This window comes from Vanessa cardui, chromosome 17, assembly GCF_905220365.1.
Source record: "Vanessa cardui chromosome 17, ilVanCard2.1, whole genome shotgun sequence".
In the NCBI taxonomy this organism is placed as follows: Eukaryota; Metazoa; Arthropoda; class Insecta; order Lepidoptera; family Nymphalidae; genus Vanessa; species Vanessa cardui.
The window spans coordinates 12501874-12522765 of record NC_061139.1 but is presented as its reverse complement, the minus strand read 5'-3'; the positions used below and the strand labels follow the sequence as shown (position 1 = coordinate 12522765).

At 36.2% G+C, this 20892-nt stretch overlaps 1 protein-coding gene across 3 annotated transcripts in view; it reads right to left on the bottom strand.

Moving 5' to 3' along the window:
- Positions 1 to 4199: 4199 nt before the first annotated feature.
- The window catches only part of LOC124536636 (bone morphogenetic protein receptor type-1B), a 100126-nt gene continuing 83433 nt past the window's right edge, over positions 4200 to 20892 (bottom strand). The window contains exons 1-3 of one of the 3 annotated variants that reach the window (XM_047113161.1): positions 10937 to 11168; positions 6242 to 6429; positions 4200 to 6115 (exon numbers count right to left, since the gene is read on the bottom strand). In XM_047113161.1, the coding sequence (XP_046969117.1) occupies positions 4859 to 6115; positions 6242 to 6429; positions 10937 to 10946 (1455 nt within the window). In that variant the 5' untranslated portion in view covers positions 10947 to 11168 and the 3' untranslated portion in view covers positions 4200 to 4858. Of the gene's footprint in view, positions 6116 to 6241; positions 6430 to 7157; positions 7367 to 10936; positions 11169 to 20892 lie in introns of those variants that run through there. The other 2 variants (XM_047113164.1, XM_047113163.1) reach the window with 2 other exon arrangements.

Here is a 20892-nt window from a genome sequence, read left to right as displayed (position 1 = left end):
TTATTAAGGACACAATAAGTAGAGACTGCGGTCCTATGTAAAAGTACAGTTTGTTAAGCTAACCCATCCTTACAATAAATTTTGGCTAAAAATGTTGCAACATCTATAACCTGAGGCATCTGGGATCTACTTTGTGTAATTTGCACCATACAATCCATCTCAGTATAGAGACCTTGGAAGTAGTCTTAGTTGCTTCATGCAAACTATGCGCTCTTTTATTACCCCCAACTAGTAGCTTTAACTTTTCTAGTTGTGGTGGGTTCAGATTATTAAATAACGCTGTGGGTTTGGTAATATCAATGGTTCTGCTAGACTGCGTACTCGTAAGTCTGTCGACCAAAATAAACTATGTAGGTACACTGTCAAGCTAGTATTATATATGTCCCCTCGCCGTGTTTAGTTGACACAACACCATTGGGGTGGCATTGGACTTGATGGTGGAAAACAGCCATACCCACTAATATTCCCACTGTCGACTGAATGCGTCGAAGCATAAGGCGTAACCCTCTCTGCAGGTCACATACCGTCTTAAGATGAGGCTGCCTTTGAAAGCCAATAAGACGACTTCGGGGACGCCCCATATATTGAATACGGCTTCCGAAGCCGGGGGCAACAAGTGCCATTCCGGCACTGGTCGTTTCATTGAAAGGCGGTCGGCTATGCCGCTGTACCTCTCCGAGAGGTACGCCGCCGAAATTTTTATGTGTAGGCCCCATACTCTAATTACGGCCTCCGAGGCCGGGGGCAACAAGTGCCATTCCGGCACTGGTCGGTTCATTGAAAGGCGGTCGGCTATGCCGCTGTACCTCTCCGAGAGGTACACCGCCGGAAATTTTATATGTAGCCGCTCGGCCAACTTCATTAGCTTCAGTGTCAACTCTAATAAGGATAGAGAGCGCGTATCTCCTTTGTTCTTTATATGCACCACTGGATAGTACACAGGACCTGGACACAGGACTGCCTGTTATATGTCTGAACTAAAATGTGCGCTCGTCTTAGATTAACCTGTGAATTTATCACAGAGTACACTGTAATATTTCTGTGACGTTTGAATACTTCTGGTGTCGCAACCATTTCCTTTACACACGAACCTCCTTAAATTGAGTACCCCAGCCGGCATTCAATGCATTTGTGATCAAGAAGTGTGTGGTCTCCCTCTGGTTTAGATCCACGCAACTGTGGCCTCTGGCTCCGAGCCACCAGGTTAACTCTTGTTTCACATGAGGCGGAACATTTATTTTTTGTCATTTGAACATTTATTTTAAGAAGCCTCTGCATTCGCCAACGGTATAGGCGCCCAGGTGTAATTATCATGTTTGCAAAGCTTAACAGAGCTAATCAGACTTTGTGTCCTTCGGAGGGTTCAATCTCTTAGAACCCTACAGATGGTAACTTTGTCACCTATACCTGAAGTAGGGCCACTGTAAGTGTTCCATAAAATTCCTAGGTATTCCAATTGATGGAATGGTGCCATCAGGGGTTAAATGAAAATTTATATGCCACACTAGAATTTCAAGAATGGTTATGATCTCTCTAACTTGGTTCACCAATAAGCTTCTGTCTTGGTTGGCCAAAAGAAAATTGTTTAGATAGACCATTAGTCGGGAACCTTTTGTATGCAGGATCTGCATTCCAGCTTGATTAGGCGTCAAATGGTAGAGTCATGCTGTAGGATTTTATTGTTCTAGTAAAGATACAGTAGTCATCGCTGTGATTCTTCAATCGGTAGGTGGAAATAGGCTTGTAATAAATCTTAACTATCCAGTTGTTCTTTGTAACAAATCTATAACATTTAATAGATACTAAGTGAAAACACTTTGTTACAACATATGTCTTAGATCTAATGTTGGATGGCCCACCACCCTATTTTCTTTGAACTATTGTAACCCTATTTGTGAATATTTATGTAAGTTAAATTTCCTTAATAATTTGACTGTTTGATACTGAAGAGGTGGTTTTAATTTGAATTTATGTGGACTCTAATAAATAATTACATTTATAATAAGTCTATTACAGTCCACAATAAGTCTTGGAGACAAACTAGTCAGTTTGCCTCCAAAACTTTGAACTATTTGTTTTAACATCCTCTGAATCTTCTTTATGTTCTTTCCTAAAGTTAGTCGAAATTTCTTTCTTATTGTTTCGAAAGTCAGTGTATTTCATAAATAAACAAAAAAAAAATAAAAAAAAAATAATCATTTTTATTGTTTAACTACTTACTAGTCTTAAAATACTTATTTGAATTTTATATCTATGATCTTTTATGTTATATTTTTAACTAGCTGATGAACAATCATTTGATGTTGTTTTTTCTTTCAATTTGCTAGGCATATTTAGCTATGTTTGTGGACCACTCAAGGACTGAATTAAGGATTGTAAGGCTTCCCTGTTTAATAAATGTTGTGAGCTCAGTGGAACATTTCTTTTAAAATTCCTTACTTTTTCTTTCAATACACTCACCTTGTCTACCACAAACAATCTGCATAATCCTTTTAGAACATCTATATAAGGATGAACCTCGACCAAAGAGAGTTAATACTTTATCAAAGAGCAATGATCCATTTAAATCTTTGGATCTGAAACAGCCCAAATAAAAATATTTATTTTTATTTATTTATTTAATAATTTAAATATCTTGTAAGCTACTTTTAAAATTTCTCTCTATTGCAGCTATGCATTGTCTAAGCCTTCTAATATATTTTCAGATGAGGCTAAAAAATCCTGAGTCTGTTAAAATGACAAGGTTCCACATTAACTTTTAATGTAACAAAACCTTGGGAAGCAGCAAAAGATTGTAATGTTGATTTATAGCTAATTCCCTTCTAAACCTGTGTCAAAATTTTGTAAATGGGTAACTTCATCTAAATATTCCTTAATAGCTACAGAAACAATCTTCTACTCATTACACTATAATATGTTTAAATCCCACATCTGTAACTTAGTATTAACAGGACAAAAGTGTACAAAAAAAAAATTCACTTGTAAGGCACCTCAATTTTATCCACACACTGAGATTCACATTATTATTTACTTGTGAATTTTGAGTTAGTGCCATAATATAATAAGGGCAACTGAGTAAGTTAGCCTGCCATGTAATCTACCTGATTAACTAGTGAATTAGTTCGCGGGTCCGACCCACTTTGTTAATACTTACATACGTCGCTTATTAGGTGGAGGTGACGTCAAGCCTTCCTCATCTTCCGAAGATGTAAAGGAATCTCTCTTATCACTGGACACCTCTGATACATGTCGAGACGACCGCTATTCATCCGAAGTTAGAACCAACGGCATTCGACATATCCTTATTCTTACCTCTACCGTTTACGATACTCATTCGTAAACTGTTTAATTTATGCTATGAAAGCACTTTTAAGGTGATTTTTTGTTTAAAAACAAAAACCCACCTAAAAATCACTATATTAAGTAATTTTTGAACTTTTAAAAGTCTATAGAAAATTTTCAATGTTTACGCGGCAAGATTTACAAACGCTATGATTTAACAAGGTCAGTGGCGCGCAAATTTGAAACAAGATGGCGCGCTCTGCTGTGAGTGAAAGAGAAAGGTAACAAAAGATGGAAAGAGAGGTAAGATGAACTTCTATTCTATAATTGTTTATGGTAAGATTTATGGATGCTTCTTCAACCAATGCTGTGTGTTTTAGATACACATATAATAGATGTTTTATTTATTTATCAGGAAAACAAAAAACGGTGTACTGACCGTATGAAAATCAGTGTTACTAGAATACAATAGTATATAATGTTGTCCTTATAAATAAAATACCATAGACAAATTAATACAACTTCGTCTATGTATGAAAGTAGAATTATCCTCATATAAAACCTTAATGTGTGCCTACTGAAAAATAATTTACGACTTTTCGATTTCTCTTTAGCTTTATCGGAAGAATTCGTTTCAAATTTTATTAGTTTTTGTTATGAATATTTGCCAAAACAGATATGATAATTACGAAAATAATTAATTCTCATTTAAGTCTAAATGAAAATTAGGCAACTATAGATAAATTATCAAAATTCAAACATTATTAAAAATATTGATATCAAATTCTAGTAAATTTTATATGAACCCCCAGGATTTAAAACTGGTGTTGCCATATCGCTGCTTCAAAGAGAACATTTATAATATAATTATACAGGTTTATAAATATAAATAAACTATGTGTGTAATAAAAAGCATATTGTTTGTCCATTAATATTTTATTTGTAACTTAATTAGCAACATGTATTAGGTACTAGTCTAACGCTATATATACACAACACTGTACAGGCGCGCACGCACACTAAATGCAGGCGATCTCTCGGCTTGGAATTTGATTTCGAATATTTTAGTATCTATGATTTTAATTCTTATTTACAAAGTATTACAAATAAACAATGAGATTTGAGATTTTTATTCGGTTCCATTAGATAATAAATCACATATTTCTATTTTGAAAGAACTCAAGTGACATAATTAAACTGTGATTATATCACTCACAGTACGTTTGCTTCTTCCGAGTGACATCGAGTTCCAAGCCGAGAGCGTCGCAATACAAAACATGTTAATACTAATCGAAGGCATCTCATAAGACACTGCACTTGACCGTCTATCGCTAATACTTTCCACAATCTTAGTCTTTCGATCACCTTAAGTACAAACGAACTAATACGCGATGCTACTCTCAGACATTTTCTTGACCTTTTCGAATCCCAACGGGTCACACGAGATAATTTGAAACAAAATCAATTCCCTTATTGTCGAAATATCACAATTATTCATGCCGCGTACTTCGTCTCGACCGGATCGCCAATCCGAGCACTCCCGAGCTGCCAGCGGAAGACAGAGCCGGTTCGCGCGCTACACGAGCTTGACGGCGCCCTCGGCGCGCGCGCGCGCCAGCGTCTTCTTGACGCGCAGCGCCGTGAGCCGCACGGGCGGGTTGTGGTGCCAGCACTCGGCCATGAGCGCGGAGGCGGCGGCCAGCGCGGGCTCGGCCCGCCAGCGCGCCGGCCGCGCGGGCCGCACCCGCCGCGCCACCACCACGCCGTGCATGTCCTCGAACGACGGGTCGGGCGGCACGTGCTCGTGGTAGGGCAGCGCGTAGGGCTCGGCGTGCTGCGCCTTGTCGCCGGTGGCGCAGCGGCGGCACATCTCCCAGAGCACGAGGCCGAGCGAGTACATGTCGGCCATCTTGAAGGCCTCGAAGTTGGTGACGTCGAGCTTCTCGTCGAGCACCTCGGGCGCCATGTAGCGGCGCGTGCCGACGCGCGTGTTGGGCGCGATGTCGACCTCGTTGCGCTCGGCCACGTACCGCACGGCGAGCCCGAAGTCGGCGATGGCGCACTGGCCGTTCCTCTTCACGAGGATGTTCTTGCTCTTGATGTCCCGGTGCGCTATCGCGGGTTTTCCCTTCGTGCCGAATATGTCCATGTGCAGGTGGGCGAGGCCGCTGACTATGGAGTAGGCCATCGTCATCAGCGAGTTCGTGTCGAGCACGACCGTCTGCAGGTAGTCGTGCAGCGAGCCGTTCTCGTGGTAGTCGGTGATCAGCAGCATCTGAGTCCACGAGCCAGTCCCCTTGATGTCGGCCGCGATGAACCCGAGGATGTTTTCGTGTCGCATTAGAACAGTCTGATAAATTTCAGTCTCTCGAAACCAGGAAGCCTCCTCCGTCGTGAAGAACACCTTGACGGCGACTTTCTCACCGCGCCAGCGAGCGAGCCAGACCTCGCCGTAGCGGCCTTTCCCTATCGACTCTACCATTTGAATTTGTTTCGCAACCGTCCTCTGCACGAGCAAAGGTAACCCGGAGCCGGAGCCCGAAGAAATTTCCGCGTGGTGTGTCGGAGCCGGCGGGGATGGGGGTCGCTTGCACCCCCTGCGACGTTTCCTAAAGAGCAACCAGAATGCTGCGAGGAAGGCGAGCAACGCGACGCATAGCGCGGCTGCCATCAAAATCGTCTGACTGGTGGGTGCGGCTGGGCGTAGACCTGGAGCATCCGTCATGTCGGGCGGCGGCTCTGGTAACTGTGGCCGAAGACGCCGATTGCAGAGGTCTTTTTCGCAGCATTCTATTACCTTTGGAGTCTGATGTGGCACTTGTGAGCTTTTGCACTGTAATAACATAAAAGAGTACCATTAGTATTAATAGTTATAATATTTATAGTTTTGCTAATCAATTATAAGTTTTATTTTCAAGGATATTTCAAAATTGAGTGATCACGTGTAGCGCGAGCGTACCTGCATGAATCCAGACTCGTCGGGCGGCAGGCAGCCGGCGGTGCGCTCCGGTACCATAACGCCATTTTCATCGTATAGCTCCTCGACCGTGACGAAGCAGTACCCGCCGGGCTGGGTGGTGCAAGTGCCGTTGGGAGCGCCGTCGGGGCACGCGCTCACACCCGCGCACTCGCACACTATGCCCCGACCTAGAAATAACAAAAACAATACCGTAAGTATTTGCTGGAATTGTTCTCAGATACTGCTGGAATATAACTTCACTATTTTGTCGTTGCTTTGGTTGGTGATTATAATTTTAATAAATTATCGCGTTAGGGTTTCGAGATCACACGGTTCGTGTTGCCCGCATTAAATTAAGATACCATAATTCTTGTTCTGATTTTAATTAATGTAACAGAAATAAACGATCTTTTAAGTGCAAAATTTGCATAAAACCTGACTCAGGCCAGACTTCAAAACAACATTACGGCTTCTGTTACACGTTTATAGATATGTCTGTATCTTTATAGATATACATGTCATACTCACTTAAAGTACAACAAAGTAATAATTTCATTTTTAGGCAGGCGTGTACTATAAAGTACTCGAAATATTTTTTTTGTTTTGACCCGGAACCGTATGCTTCATAATACATTAAAGACTAACAACGCTGTTTTAGTAACCCAAAAGTAATATAAAGTACATCATTTAATTCAATCGTACAATCGAACTCATATATAGAGAGTACTAAATACATTTATCTGACGGAATGTTATAAATAAAAAATGTAGGAATAAGTAACATTGGAAAAGGTATGACAATGTACGTTAACATGACCTAGGCAAACTTGGACTCTTGCCACGGATGCGGAAATGCAGCACTAATGTACCTACTCGGAGCTGATTCATTTAGAAATACTTATAAAATAGAAACTTACGTGGTTCGCGGGCGTTGGATGTTTACATATGAAAACGTCTTAATTAAACTTGTTATTATATCTCTGCATAACCAAGAACGCGTTACACGTCAAATTATCGGAATATTTAACGTCATCGAAAGACGAAACCGAATTTTAATATACGAAAATAAATCGGTAGCATTATCGTTAAAAAGATAGTCAATACACAAATATCGTACACAATGTATTATAAGACTATTTATAAAACACATTTACAAGGACAGAAACAACTAATTTAATCATAAAAACAACAATCTGTGTTTAATGATAAAGTGATAATTAGTATCGATCAATTAAAAACAGACCTTAATTGGCTGTATTTAAAGACTAAATTAAGAACTGTCCAATTGTAAACGTTGAAAGAAGGATATCAGGTGAACGACAAGACCAGCACACGTTTGACGCAATATTATTACTATGGAAATTGAACATGAGGATACTTCGTTGAATAGTTTAAAAGGAAAACACATGTTTTAATTACCGGTTTATGACACACCAATAACTTAGTCAGATATTACTAATGTAGGATTCTGTACTAAGAATACAAAAAAAATTAAGGAAATCCGAAGATAAATCTTGAAACGTAAGATTCGTGGAAACTAATGCCATCATAGTTAAAATAAACTGATACAAATCGCTAAGTACTTTACGCCAGGAATCAATTTAATAAACTTTCTCTATATTAATCTATCGTTTAGTTGAGATTTGCATTTAAACCTTTGCTTAACAGATTGAAATACTTGTTAGAAAACGCGCTTCAAAGATCTCATATAGTGACGTGCTTACATATTTAGAATAATGAAGATGTTTACATTTATATAAAATTAATTAGTAAGGTGTAACGTCAATTCTGCTATTTTAAGCAAGATATGAGAATTCATCAACATCAACCGTCTTTTTCATTAACACAAAATTATTAATGCTTGTAATTTTTCTCAGTCCTTGCATTTCTGTCTTGCTAACAATGAGTTTATTAATAAATATTAATGATTTGTCATGTTTATCTATACTAATATTATAAATGCGACAGCGAATCTGTCCGTCTGCTACGCTTTAACGCCAAATGATATAATTTGGTATGAAGCGAGCTTGATCACCTATATTATATACATACATAGGCAACCTTTTTTGTACTTTAAACCTACGACCGCCCGGGCGAAAACTAATTCATTATGTATTCGGATTGCCTTTTTTATTTATCAATTACGATAAACAAATTATATTTATTAATGATAAAAGGATCACATTAAAGATTCTACGATTATATTATTATTAAAATATTCATCATAATCACGAATTGGATTATCAAACACATAATCATGAGTTACTAATTCTACTAAAGATTTTGTAACTTCTTCTGAATCTTTTTAGATGGATACATTTATATATAGTGATATGACACAGACTTAATATTATTAAATTAAAATTCTTGCTATCTAAAATTGTCTCTAAATTCGAAAATATCGAATTAGAAAAAATAATGAGTTCGCCTACGTCATTTAAATAATTAAAAAAAAGGACAGCGTAACAGATTACATTGCGTCGTGAATACATGCTACTCGTGTATTCCTTAAATAACAATATATGACAATTTCTGAAAAGTTAACTTATCTGCATTATCGAGTTTATTTAGCAGAAACTCGAGTTTAGGGGCGGTACTACTTTTTCATAACGCAACATTTGTAACCATATAAGAGGTAATTAAAAAAGTATCGTCTATCGTTAGCTAATGCCTAAACTAAGTATTGATTTTTTTAGTTGATTCCTTATTTACATTGAATTTCTAATGGTTTCATTATATCTGTTTAGAGTACTTTACGGTATCATAGACAGACTGACGGTCAGATATTAATATACTGGTAAACTATAAATTGGCCAATGTTTCAAAAACAAGGAATAACAGATTTTAAATTCGTAAAACAATATTAACTTATTTTCCTTTAATAAATAAACACAAATATAATATTTAACAGAATACAATGATTAGTAATGAGTGGAATGAATTATTATCGCAGCAACAAGTAATTATGTTATAAGACGATTATTTAATTATTTTAATTAAAAAGGTGATTTCATTTTCATTCATATTTTTGAGCTCGTGACCAAACATTACTTAGAAAAGAGGTTGTTCATGTTTATATTTATCAAATTATTTTTAGTAGTTGTCATTAATAGTTGGCATTAGTAGGATTTTAAATCGCGCTATAGTTGTCTTCGTTTTGTTACAATATGTAAGGCATTGTTCCAAATAAAATTTGAGTTTCCTGGATCAACAGTACTATCATTCGTCATCTAACAGAGGTTATCTATGTTAAAACTTTTATTGAAATTGTCTTTAAAGAAATAAAATTATTAAAGAATATATAGATTAAAGAAATCGTTTTTTGTAGTAAATAACAGTTTAGGCCAACCAGACAAAATACGATTAAACTGAAATCAACTCCAAACGTCTATTTTGGAGATGCAATGTGTTTACACTTGTCACGGTCCGCGCATTTTGCACGCTATAAATCTTCAGAGATAGGATGTAGGATGTCGGACATCCTGCGACGCAGTCAGAGGGAGCGAATGCAAATTGTTGTTCAATGATACGCGCCTTACGTATGCGAGATTCAGAGCTCCTCGATAAACTTTATCAGATATCTGCATATGCATCTTATCGATAATTACGAGGAAATAACAGTACCTACAGATAATTGACATTGTAAGGAAATTGCATGATGCATATTCGATTATTGGAAATATGCGTTAAATTATACACGGAAGGTACACTTGTTCGTAATATTAATATGACTATTAAAATTGAATACTTTTTTCTGGAAAGCGATCGGAGCTACGATTTTATACTTGAATAGAATTTAAGTTTTTTGGCACGTTAGCTCGACAGGTACAAGTCAGCCCTTCGACCCATATAAGGATGGCGTGAGATACACAACAAAAGGTTTTAAGAACAACAATGGGGATGGCAGGTAGAGCTCTGCGGCGCGTAGATAATAAAATGAAAATAAAACTTCGAATAAATTGTACAAGTTCAGTGTTTTTATGATTTTCGAAAATCGAAACAATATGTTACAAACTTAATTATTGCATTAACCACTAATTTATACAAAAACAATTTTGTAACATTATTTATACTTTCGATTGCAAAATTAATTTCTGTTTTGTGAGTTGATAAAATCGCATGCAGTCTGTAATGCTGACAGCATTGATGTAATGATATCTTATGCGTTGTAAATCAGCCGGGAGGGTTCGATAAACTCTTAAATTCAATACAGGATTCAAAGAGACGTTGATTTAATTTCGGTCAAAATGGAAAACGTGAATAATCTTATAATTTACTAGGCTATTCATCAACACAAATATGAAATATGTCAGTTGAGACGGAGCGTAAGGTTACACATAATCGTAAGCACAAGATAGCTATTAATGTATTGTTACTCATTTATCATTTAATTATACAATCCTATCACGACCATTAGACCTTATTAACAATCTCTAGACTCTACTTACGACTCGCCCATCTTAAATACCAAAACGGGGATTGATAACCTCTCACGATGTGAAAATCAGAACGGAAATCTGACCACTTTAAGAACACAAATCATCGAAAGCGAATCGACGAACGAGATTGACACATTCCCAACACAGATGCTCGCAAGAGACCGCACATTTGTAAACACTCGAGAGTTCTAAATAAACGAAGCTTACGCTATATAATTAAGGCAGATCGAATATATTGTTACGAAGGTTTCACATACTTAGTCTCATGTCGGAGAGCGTACGAGACGGGACCGGCACGACGTCCGCGATATCATTTAAATTTAACTCGAGACACCGCCGTCTGTCGCCGGCTTTATTTTTACACCGGCGATGTTATGCGCGGATGGTGACAACGCACGCCGTCTCACGGGAGACAGGAAGAGCGTGGACTTTTGAGAGACGTCGCGTGCGTCACCGGCAACGCTCGCGATGCGAATGACTGGCGTGCGGTGCGAGGCGTCCCCCTGGGCCCGCGTCTCCCCCCGCCCCGGGGCCCGCGCTCTCCGTGCATTATGCACCGCTGCAGCCTCCACATGGTCGAAGATAACATGGGCCAACCGCGAACGGTGTCAGGACGCAAGCGATTCGGGGCACGCGAGTCGAACACGATTCATTGACGCCGCTCGAGATAATGCCAACCGTTTGTACAACACGTAAACATTAGATCGGCATACGGCCAAATAATAACAATCTAGTGCGGCGGATTTCACGTCGATTACGCGTGAAAAAACTAACTTTTACCGAACTTACATATTCGCGTGTACTATTTGCGCGTACTGTGAGTAACGATATCACTAAACATGCTCGCGACTGCGAATCTGACGTGTGCAAACATAATAATGAGAACAAAATGTCTAAATTTAGCGATAAACGTTTCCGATTTAATCATCTATAAAATTCTTAACGTATATTTTACAGGCAACATTTATTCTTCCTGTACCGTCGTAGGAGAAAACACATTAAACAATAATATATCATCCAATAAATATTATGGCGCTGAGCTGATCAAGAAGCCATTAAAGAGATTCTTTTACGACTGCCTCGCGTTTTATCGTTTCTTCCTTCTTTTGGCTTCGTAGCACGTAAGCTCTTTGCGTGTACGGTTAGTCTCTGCGAACATTCATTGAAGATTTGAATATTAAAGTGTATTTAATTATGCTTCGGTTTATATTAAAACCTTTATAGTCTACATTCGCGTTCGCATTAGAGCTCGCAACTGTTCAAATTAATCATATATCATATAAAATTATTCACATTTTGCACTTTATTCGTAGAACTAAAACATCTGGTAAAATTTCACGTTGCCAGACCGGATGGACATCGGAATACATGTATGTCTCTTCAAGTCTAATCTGCTAGTACTCGGTACCAATTAACAATAACAGCCGCTGTTGTATAACACCCAACGAACACCATTAACTTCTATCTCACGTGATTTCAATCTTATTTATTAAAATTACTTTCACCTCGAATATTTCTAAAATTCACCGTAATCATGCAATTAACTGCATAATCAATTAATGAATCATTAAAACTAGCCGTTGTCTTATAATTTTCTTAATCGTACAAGATTTAATGGCTGCTTCGTTAATTAAGCATGAAATATTGATAGCGCTATCAATTATTATGTTTATATAGAGATCCAAAAAAAAAAAGGGAAATAATTCAGAAGAAATGACGATCGTTTGGAATAATAACGGGAAAATTAAAAACAATGTGTTGCAGAATGCAATATGCGAATCGTCTCGTCCAAAATACATCGGCGCTCGAGTTGCGGGGACGTTATCTCGTTGCCGATATGCGTCTCACGTGCTCGTCCAATTGCCGCAATGAATAACGGTAATACCGTATCATCGACAGTAATGCTACTCAAGGATGTTCGCCAAATTCACCAACATCCATCGGCTATTGCTTATTTATTAATAAACTTGTATGAACTTATTGAGAATGCGATGTTTCTTGAATTAGTGCAATAATTATTATTAGAAATAACGTAACGGATATTCTGCTGCTTTTATATAACAACACCTTAATTAGCTTCAGTAAGTATGTTCTAATTATAACAAAAAAATTTGAGTCTACTAAAGCGATCATCCATTACGTACCCTTGTACAAGTACATAATTGGGCGTCACCGTAATGTTTTTCTCATTCATTATTTCGACTGAAATAAAACTAGTTTTAACGGATTTAAATCGGGTATATTAATTATTTCTATCATAGGTAGACACTACCCGTAACCACGAACGCTGTAGAGTGCTCGAAACGACGGGATGATAAAAATAATTAATATACGCGATTTAAATCCGTTAAAACTAGTTTTATTTCAGTGTGTAATAATCGAGAAAATCTAAGACAACATCATTATTTCGATGTTAATCTATATATTCAGTTATTTCACACATATAGAAACACAAGATTTTGCAGCCATTCTTATACATTATTGCAATTCTTATTTGGTGACAGTTCTTTGTGCTAGCCTATTTGGTTAAGTAATATATATATATTAAACCTCCTTTTTACGGTTTAAAAGGCGAGTAAAGTGTAAGTAGAGACATAAGGACCCTCTTCATCTAACTAATATCCTAGTCTTCAAGATTTTGGTGCTTTTGTTGTAGGTGTGATTTATGTTCAATTCAATGATTAATGTTCAAATTCTCACAGTTATTGTCCATTTCATTATGATCCTTGGATTTTCTGCCAATGTACCTAATTTTAAACTTCCTACACGTGAAAACAGATAGAATAACATGTGTTGCAGTTAAGTTAAACGTAGATTCATATTTATGATTCGTTTTAAAACACTTCTTACTCTATCCCAAAATGTATAGTACCTTTTACACTCTGAAGTACTTTTCGGAAAAGTTAATTTAACATTATAGATACGTCACTAAATGTATGTCAATATGTAATTTATTCGAATTTTATATATTGATTTTTAAAAATACACTGTTACAGTTTTTCGATATTCGATCTCGGGGTAATAATTAACGATTTTATGAACCCTTTTATATATATGTAGTATAGTATATGTATGTACAATTGTACAGTTTTATTTAAATGTAAAGTTAACAAGATAGAAAAAACATTTAAATTGGATTCTTCGTTCTCGCATAAATTTACAAAAGAAACATACTCGTACGTTTGTTAACATAAGTTAGATGCTATCAGAACGAAACCTTTGATTTACTATCACACGAGAAAAGTATCGCGAGCGCTGTTCGTTTGTCAGAAGCCTCATGTAACCACGTATGTTTGAAGTAACGTAGATAAGATCAGAACTTATCCTCTATTATATTCCCACATTATTTTATTCACAGCTAGTTGTCCCACTCGGCTTCGTTCGCGTTAGCGAGTCGGTTGTCAGGTGTTCAGCAAAATAAGTAGCCTATGACATTCCTTGGTGTTTAATTTTGCTTCAAACCAAATTTCATCAATTTCGGTTCATTGTTTTAGTCGTGAAAGAGCGACTGACAAACAATCAGATTTAGTTTAACATTTATAATATTGGTATACCATATATTTACTTTTGTATTTTATTCAAAGTTAGGGCAAAAAAACAGGCGGAAGTAATGAATATTTACTTTTTGGAACCACTTGATGTTAAATCGAACCAGAGGCCAAATACCATAGACAGGTATTACCTAGATATAATGAGACATCCTGCCTCCTGCCTCCTGTGAGATTTAAGATGTTATGTCCCTCATATCTTTTGATACTCTGGTTTGCTTTCAATACAATTAAAATCATTGATGTTTCCAATTAAAACTGATGAGCATGTGGTATCCACATAGGCTGCACGAAGAGTTACCGATTTTTAAACACGAATCAAGCTAAATGCATCTTCCCAACCCGGCAAATTAAATAAATATGGTCACACAAGACACGACAAACAGACGTAGTACGTGGTTAAGTAGATCGCCAACAAGAGCGCGATTTAACAAACAAGCCACTTTCCCGTGGGAATACCCGGGCGTCGGCGTGGAGGACCATCGCGATTGTGTCCAACGGATGCACGAATCTCTGTCCAAAAACACTCTTGTCTCAATAAAAAATGTTCACAACGTGAATTGAAATTGTCAATCATTCAACTAATCAAAATTTGTTTTAACATTGGAATTAGTGCATTGCGCTTGCGGTTTTGTATGCGGTATTTAGTCCTCTGTTCCAAATTGTATTATAGTGAAACTTAGTATATAATCCATATTAATTACTAATGAATATTATAAATGTGAAAGTAACTCTATCTATCTGTCGCTCTTTCACGACCGAGCCAATAAACTGAATTTAATGAAATATTGTGTGAAGCAAACTTGAACTTCAAGAGACGTAGCCTATCTCCTATAGGCTACGTCTTTTGCCTAACATGACAACTGACCTTCTTAAATGCGAGTGAAGCCGCGGGCACATAGTAAAATATAAATCAATTAAGTTTATCTACATTCTTTAACTAATAATTAATCATATTTATCTTAGATGGATAGATGTTTATCACACTGGAGTGACTGAACGGATCTATATGATATTTCGCACAGAGATAGATTATCATTTGGAATAGCTAATGGTTTAACTTCCACCTCCTTCCCTCCATTTCACACGGGGGTGACGACGCGTTTGGAAACTAGTATAACATGGTTGGCAAATACATATGAAAGATGTTTGTGTTCATTAATTTCATTGCTGTGTTTGAGATAAAAATCGGCTTATGAACTTATCTTAGATACATCTACATTCTTGCACTGATCCTAGAAAGCAACTGATAATTATAAACTAAACTAAAAAAATTGACAGTCTGTGTTAGAACACTTTAGTACTCATGAAGGCTTAGGATTCATCTTGATTTAAATAAATAAATAAATATGAGATAACATCACATACATTACTCTGATCCCAATGTAAGTAGCTGAAGCACTTGTGTTATGGAAATCAGAAGTAACGACGGTACCACATAATTTGAAGATAAAATATAGAAATTTCAACTACGCTGATGTTAGTAGGAATCAAAACAAAACCCTCGTGACTCTATGGAGGACAAAATACTTCTAGATAAATTAATTTTACTTTTTATGAGCATGTAATAGTAATACGTTGAATTTTAAATAATTACTAAATATTAATACATTTTAAAATAAATCTTAATTTTCAAAATAACTATCGGTAAAGTCTTGGCGAATAGAGCCGTTCCAGAGCGCATGCACAGCTTTCAATTTAGTGAACGACACAGTTATTTCTGATAACTATATCGATTAAATGAACGTGAACGAATCGAGTGCCCACGGCTACCGATAAATCGATTTGTAATAAAGATACGACCAAAGAGCGCTCCGTCGAGATTGTACTGATGTATGTACACTGCGTCTCACTCCATCAGATTTAGATATGAGTAACCGGACTGGCCCATGCTTTCCGAAATGTTTCGTCTCTGTAGGAATACTTGCACCATACTCTCGGTTCTATGGAATTAAATATATCGTATCTATACTACATCCACCAGCTTCTATTGGCTATACGAAATAACAATGAGATCAAACTGTGATTGTGGGATCATTAAGATAAGCTATAACATAATTAAAAAAATAAAGAAGACTGTACACATATAAGAACACTTTTTCATTAACAATTCAATGCTATTTATTCACAATCAGATTGTTAAATAATTCGAACCAATGAAAAAGTAATTATCCCTCTACAAACAGCAGACGAATAGTTAATAGAAATGCAGTATTAAACGAGTTAAGATTTCCAATGTGCTCGGAATAGTACCGAGCGACTTTTCGATTTGCGGTTAAGGTCTGCGAGTAATATCCACGGAACCATCTCGTCTCAGTACAAGAGTAACTTTCTCGATTCAATTCGTACACAATAACGGTCAACGAGATACTAATTAAACAGGGCACGGCGTGTCACGGGTTTTATTATCTGTGGAGTCGTGACTATTGCAAATGGCATTCGGTTCCGATCATGCCCGAGGCTCGGGGTACGGGGGTCAGCGTAGCTCGCGGCGCCGGCCATCTAGCGACCTCTCGGATTATCCAACTAGATCGATAAGGAGGGTTAGGTTAGACCAAAGAGTAAAATTCGTGCCGAGCGTTTATGAAACGTGTATATCGCCTTTGTTGTGTTTAAATATAATGTGCTATACTTAGATTAGAACAGCGAGTGTATATGTACCGATGTTGTTCGATATTATATAAGAATTGTGTCTAAATTTTCCACTAATTATAAATGTTTACTTTAGTATCTAATTAAAGCACCACCTATGTTTCTATTCATTATCATATACTAAATGCACACAAGATTAAGACGTAAATAATTTAACGAGATGATGAATTGCATACATAAACAAGTATCACACTAGTGTCGGATCAGAAGTCTAAGGTGTTCAAGACCTCCCAAAAAACATCTAATTTCTATAATGACAAATGTTAAAGTAAACTTGGTACTTATTATTCTAATTAAACTTTTAGCAAGCATTACTTATCTTAAAGCAACATTTGGAAATTTTTGAAATTTTACTAAAACCTAATCTCAAGGAGGTCAAGCTTCTTCCAGACACAAACGCTGGAGCATTGTATCACAGACTATTATTTCATTAGTCTGATGTAATAAAAAAGCTATTAACGTTTCTAAATTTTGAATTTGAAAACAATTTTAATGCATTGCACTTGTCTACGAACTTGGCCTAATTCGGCGGCAATGCGGCGCGTCCTGTTTACGCCCCGCCCCTCAGGCGCTTACCCAAACTGGATTCGAAATTTTTTTGTCGTCTTGAATTAAGGAGTATCGGACTAAATGCAGGTTAGGTAATAGATTTTACACACCCTCAATCACGCTGTCCCTTGCGCCCCGCGGCTTTTATCAACATTTTATTCCATTTTTAAATTTCTTTTGATTTTTTTTATTATAAATTATGACCTCACGTATATGAGGTGAAGGTTTTCATGTTCGAAGGCACAAACAAAACGTTTTATAATTTAAATATGAATAATGGATTACAAATTAACCGTTACATATTTATCTCAACGTCTAACGCTCAGTCAGTTATTTCAAAATCTGATAGAGGCTTGGAGTCATGGAACGATAAGGATTTACTGATAGAGATAGCGGAGGCATACCCTTTAGCGATACATAAACAAAATACATTAATATAAAAATAATACTACATTATACTGCGGTTTCGTCTATTTTATTTTTAAATTAAATAAAGCCCTCACATTCCCATTTAACAGTTTACAACCTTAGCGTTTTCGAAATACCTAACCCTCGAGTAACACCAAGTAACTTATGAAAAATATCAGTATTTACATTGATTGAAAGTTAATTTATCTGAGAGGAATGATTGCTTTCTTTTTTTATAATTAAACATATGTATATGGAAAATCTTCATCCAACAATAAAAGGGGACAATTCTACTCAGTTGTAGGGGTCTAACGTCTTATATATTTTGCTTCACAATTGTACAAGAGTTAAATTGTATACACTCAACCTGCGGCTTGGAATTTTGTATAACCCGTACTTAGCGAATGGCTACACCCTATAAGGTCAATCAACATATGAACAAATTTTCAAGTTTGTAGGTGTTATAGTTTCAGAGGTTTCCTGATTAATCATTAAGTGGTATTTCAAATACATATTATTTTAATTTGATTAACAATAATTATTGTCACTCAGGTTTAATAGATTACTACATGACAAGTGTATTGAAACATATTGAATATATTTCGCAATAGAACTATTTCAGCGAGTTCATTGAATCGAGTGTAAATAACAGTATGTGAATATTTACAAAAACTGCGAGTCGTTATCTCGTTACCTGCCTCGCGAATTATTACGTGTTTGTTTATCTGTTACAAACGTATCGGGTTTAAGGACCTCTTGTTGCGAGCTATCGGCTATCGTTCGATACATCTTCAATAAATACTTACATTTCATTCTAACTATTAATCGTATTACTAAACATCAATAGTTATAAATAAAAATGAATAAATATATTTTTTTTAATTATAAAAACTTTAAAAATTTTATATCATCATCATCATCATCATCATCATCATCTACTCGCATCCAGCTCCTGCGTGTCGTCTGGCCGTCATAAAAATTTAAATCACTTCCAAAAATTTACATAGCGTATAAAATACCAAGAGTATTTTGTGAGATGATTTCAATCCAAACATCTACTACATATTACTTTTTATATGGTGACCATAGGTAGAAAAAGTTATGTACTAATCTGCTTTACCGAATATTAGAATCCAATGTATCCATATATTTACTTAATTATAAATATACGAACACATAAGTTGTCGCTTTTATAATATGTTAGAATATATTCAGTTTTATCTCGTCTGGTTTATAAACAATATAAAATATTTTGAATTGTTCTTAAAAAAATGTGAATATATTATTAAGTTGGATAATTTATCAAAAAAATTGTTTAATTTTCTTATTGATATTTTCGAGTAAAAGAGACGGGCACAGCTTAATTATAAATGTTCTTCTGTTGTAATTTTCTTCAAGGAACTAAATAGCCTGGTATTTACAATTTCATAAAGTCGATCTTATTTAGCTCTAAGTGTTTTTGATCCAATTTGTTTACCAAATATGCAATGGAATCACAAATATAACGTCATCGACTTAGGAATCGAACTAATAACTCAAATGCAACAAACTATTTGCTTGCATAAAACGTAGCACCGGTATAACATTACTGAACGAAGTACGGAACAACAACGCCGAAAATATTTGTCTTGTACGACTTCGATGTGTAACTAAACCCCGACAAGAAACGAAACGAAACCACGTATTTGCTATTCGCCATATTTGTGCAAAAGTATCAAATGAGGAGAGCCGAGATGGCTTAGTGGTTAGAACGCGTGCATCTTAATCGATCACGGGTTCAAATCCAGGCAAGCACCAGTGACTATTCATGTACTTATAATTCATCCCGTGCTCAACGACATATGTCTAATTTCATTAAATTCCGTCACATGTGTATTCCACCAACCTGCATTGAAACAGCGTGGTGGAATATGTTCCAAACCTCCTCCTCAAAGGGAGTGGAGACCTTAACCCAGCAGTGGGAAATCCCATTCGCCATATCTGTGCAAAATTAGCAAATAAATATACAAGGCATTTTACAAATTTCGCTTGTTCAGCGATTAATGCGATTGAAAAGACGGCTGAAAACACTGCCGAATACAGTATCGTCATAAGATTATCTGTATTGATAAATATATTGTCTTATTTGACATAAAATTCGAATTCCATTTTTAAAATAGATAATTGATAGTACCTAATTAAAATAAAAAGAATCATTGATTAGCTATTAATATTGTGGAGATAGCGTCGGCGGCCCGTGGCGCGTGTCACGTAAGCATTATGATTTCTTGGGATACTCAAATGTTCTAATTTTGCATTGATTATGATTATCGTATATAGATAACATGTGTTGTAATGTTATTATTATATCACACAAAAGGGATTTTGAACCTTAATTTAAGTCCATACAGTGCATATTGTAACATCAATCGAAGATAATAGTGACAGAACTCGACACACGATTTACAATTTCTAAATACAATAGTATTGTTCTAGTGAAAGGCCGTTCTTATCGAGTAAGATTTCATTTATATTCGATCATTGTATTTATAAATGTTTGGTGACTTATACAATTAAGATATAAATTTAATTCGGCAACAAACAAATACATGGAAACAACAGTAAGAGGTCGTAAATATTCCCAGATAGGCAAGGTTATTCCACTATCAGGTCTAACTTTGGTGGATAGTTGGACACACTCAACTCATTTAGATTTTTTCATTCTGTGCTGCTAAGCACAAGAAAAATTAGAAGATTATGTATGAACTCCAAATAGCCTTTTATAAAGCCTAGCTCAGAATTATTATTATTTATGACAATTTAATAAAAAATACATAACATATTTAAAGAGACATTATAGCTTAATTCGCGGTTTACGTGTCCCTTTGAGATGTCCAGGTTGATGGATTATGTGGGATAAGAGTCACAGGTGTAACGCTGATCCTTGGATCTTGGGAATATTAGTAATTTGTGAACAGAAATAATTACTACTACAAAATAACAGATATAATTAATATTATACACGTCTAACAGTACGAAAATGTAAGGCACGGACAGTATAAAAGATATAAATCAAA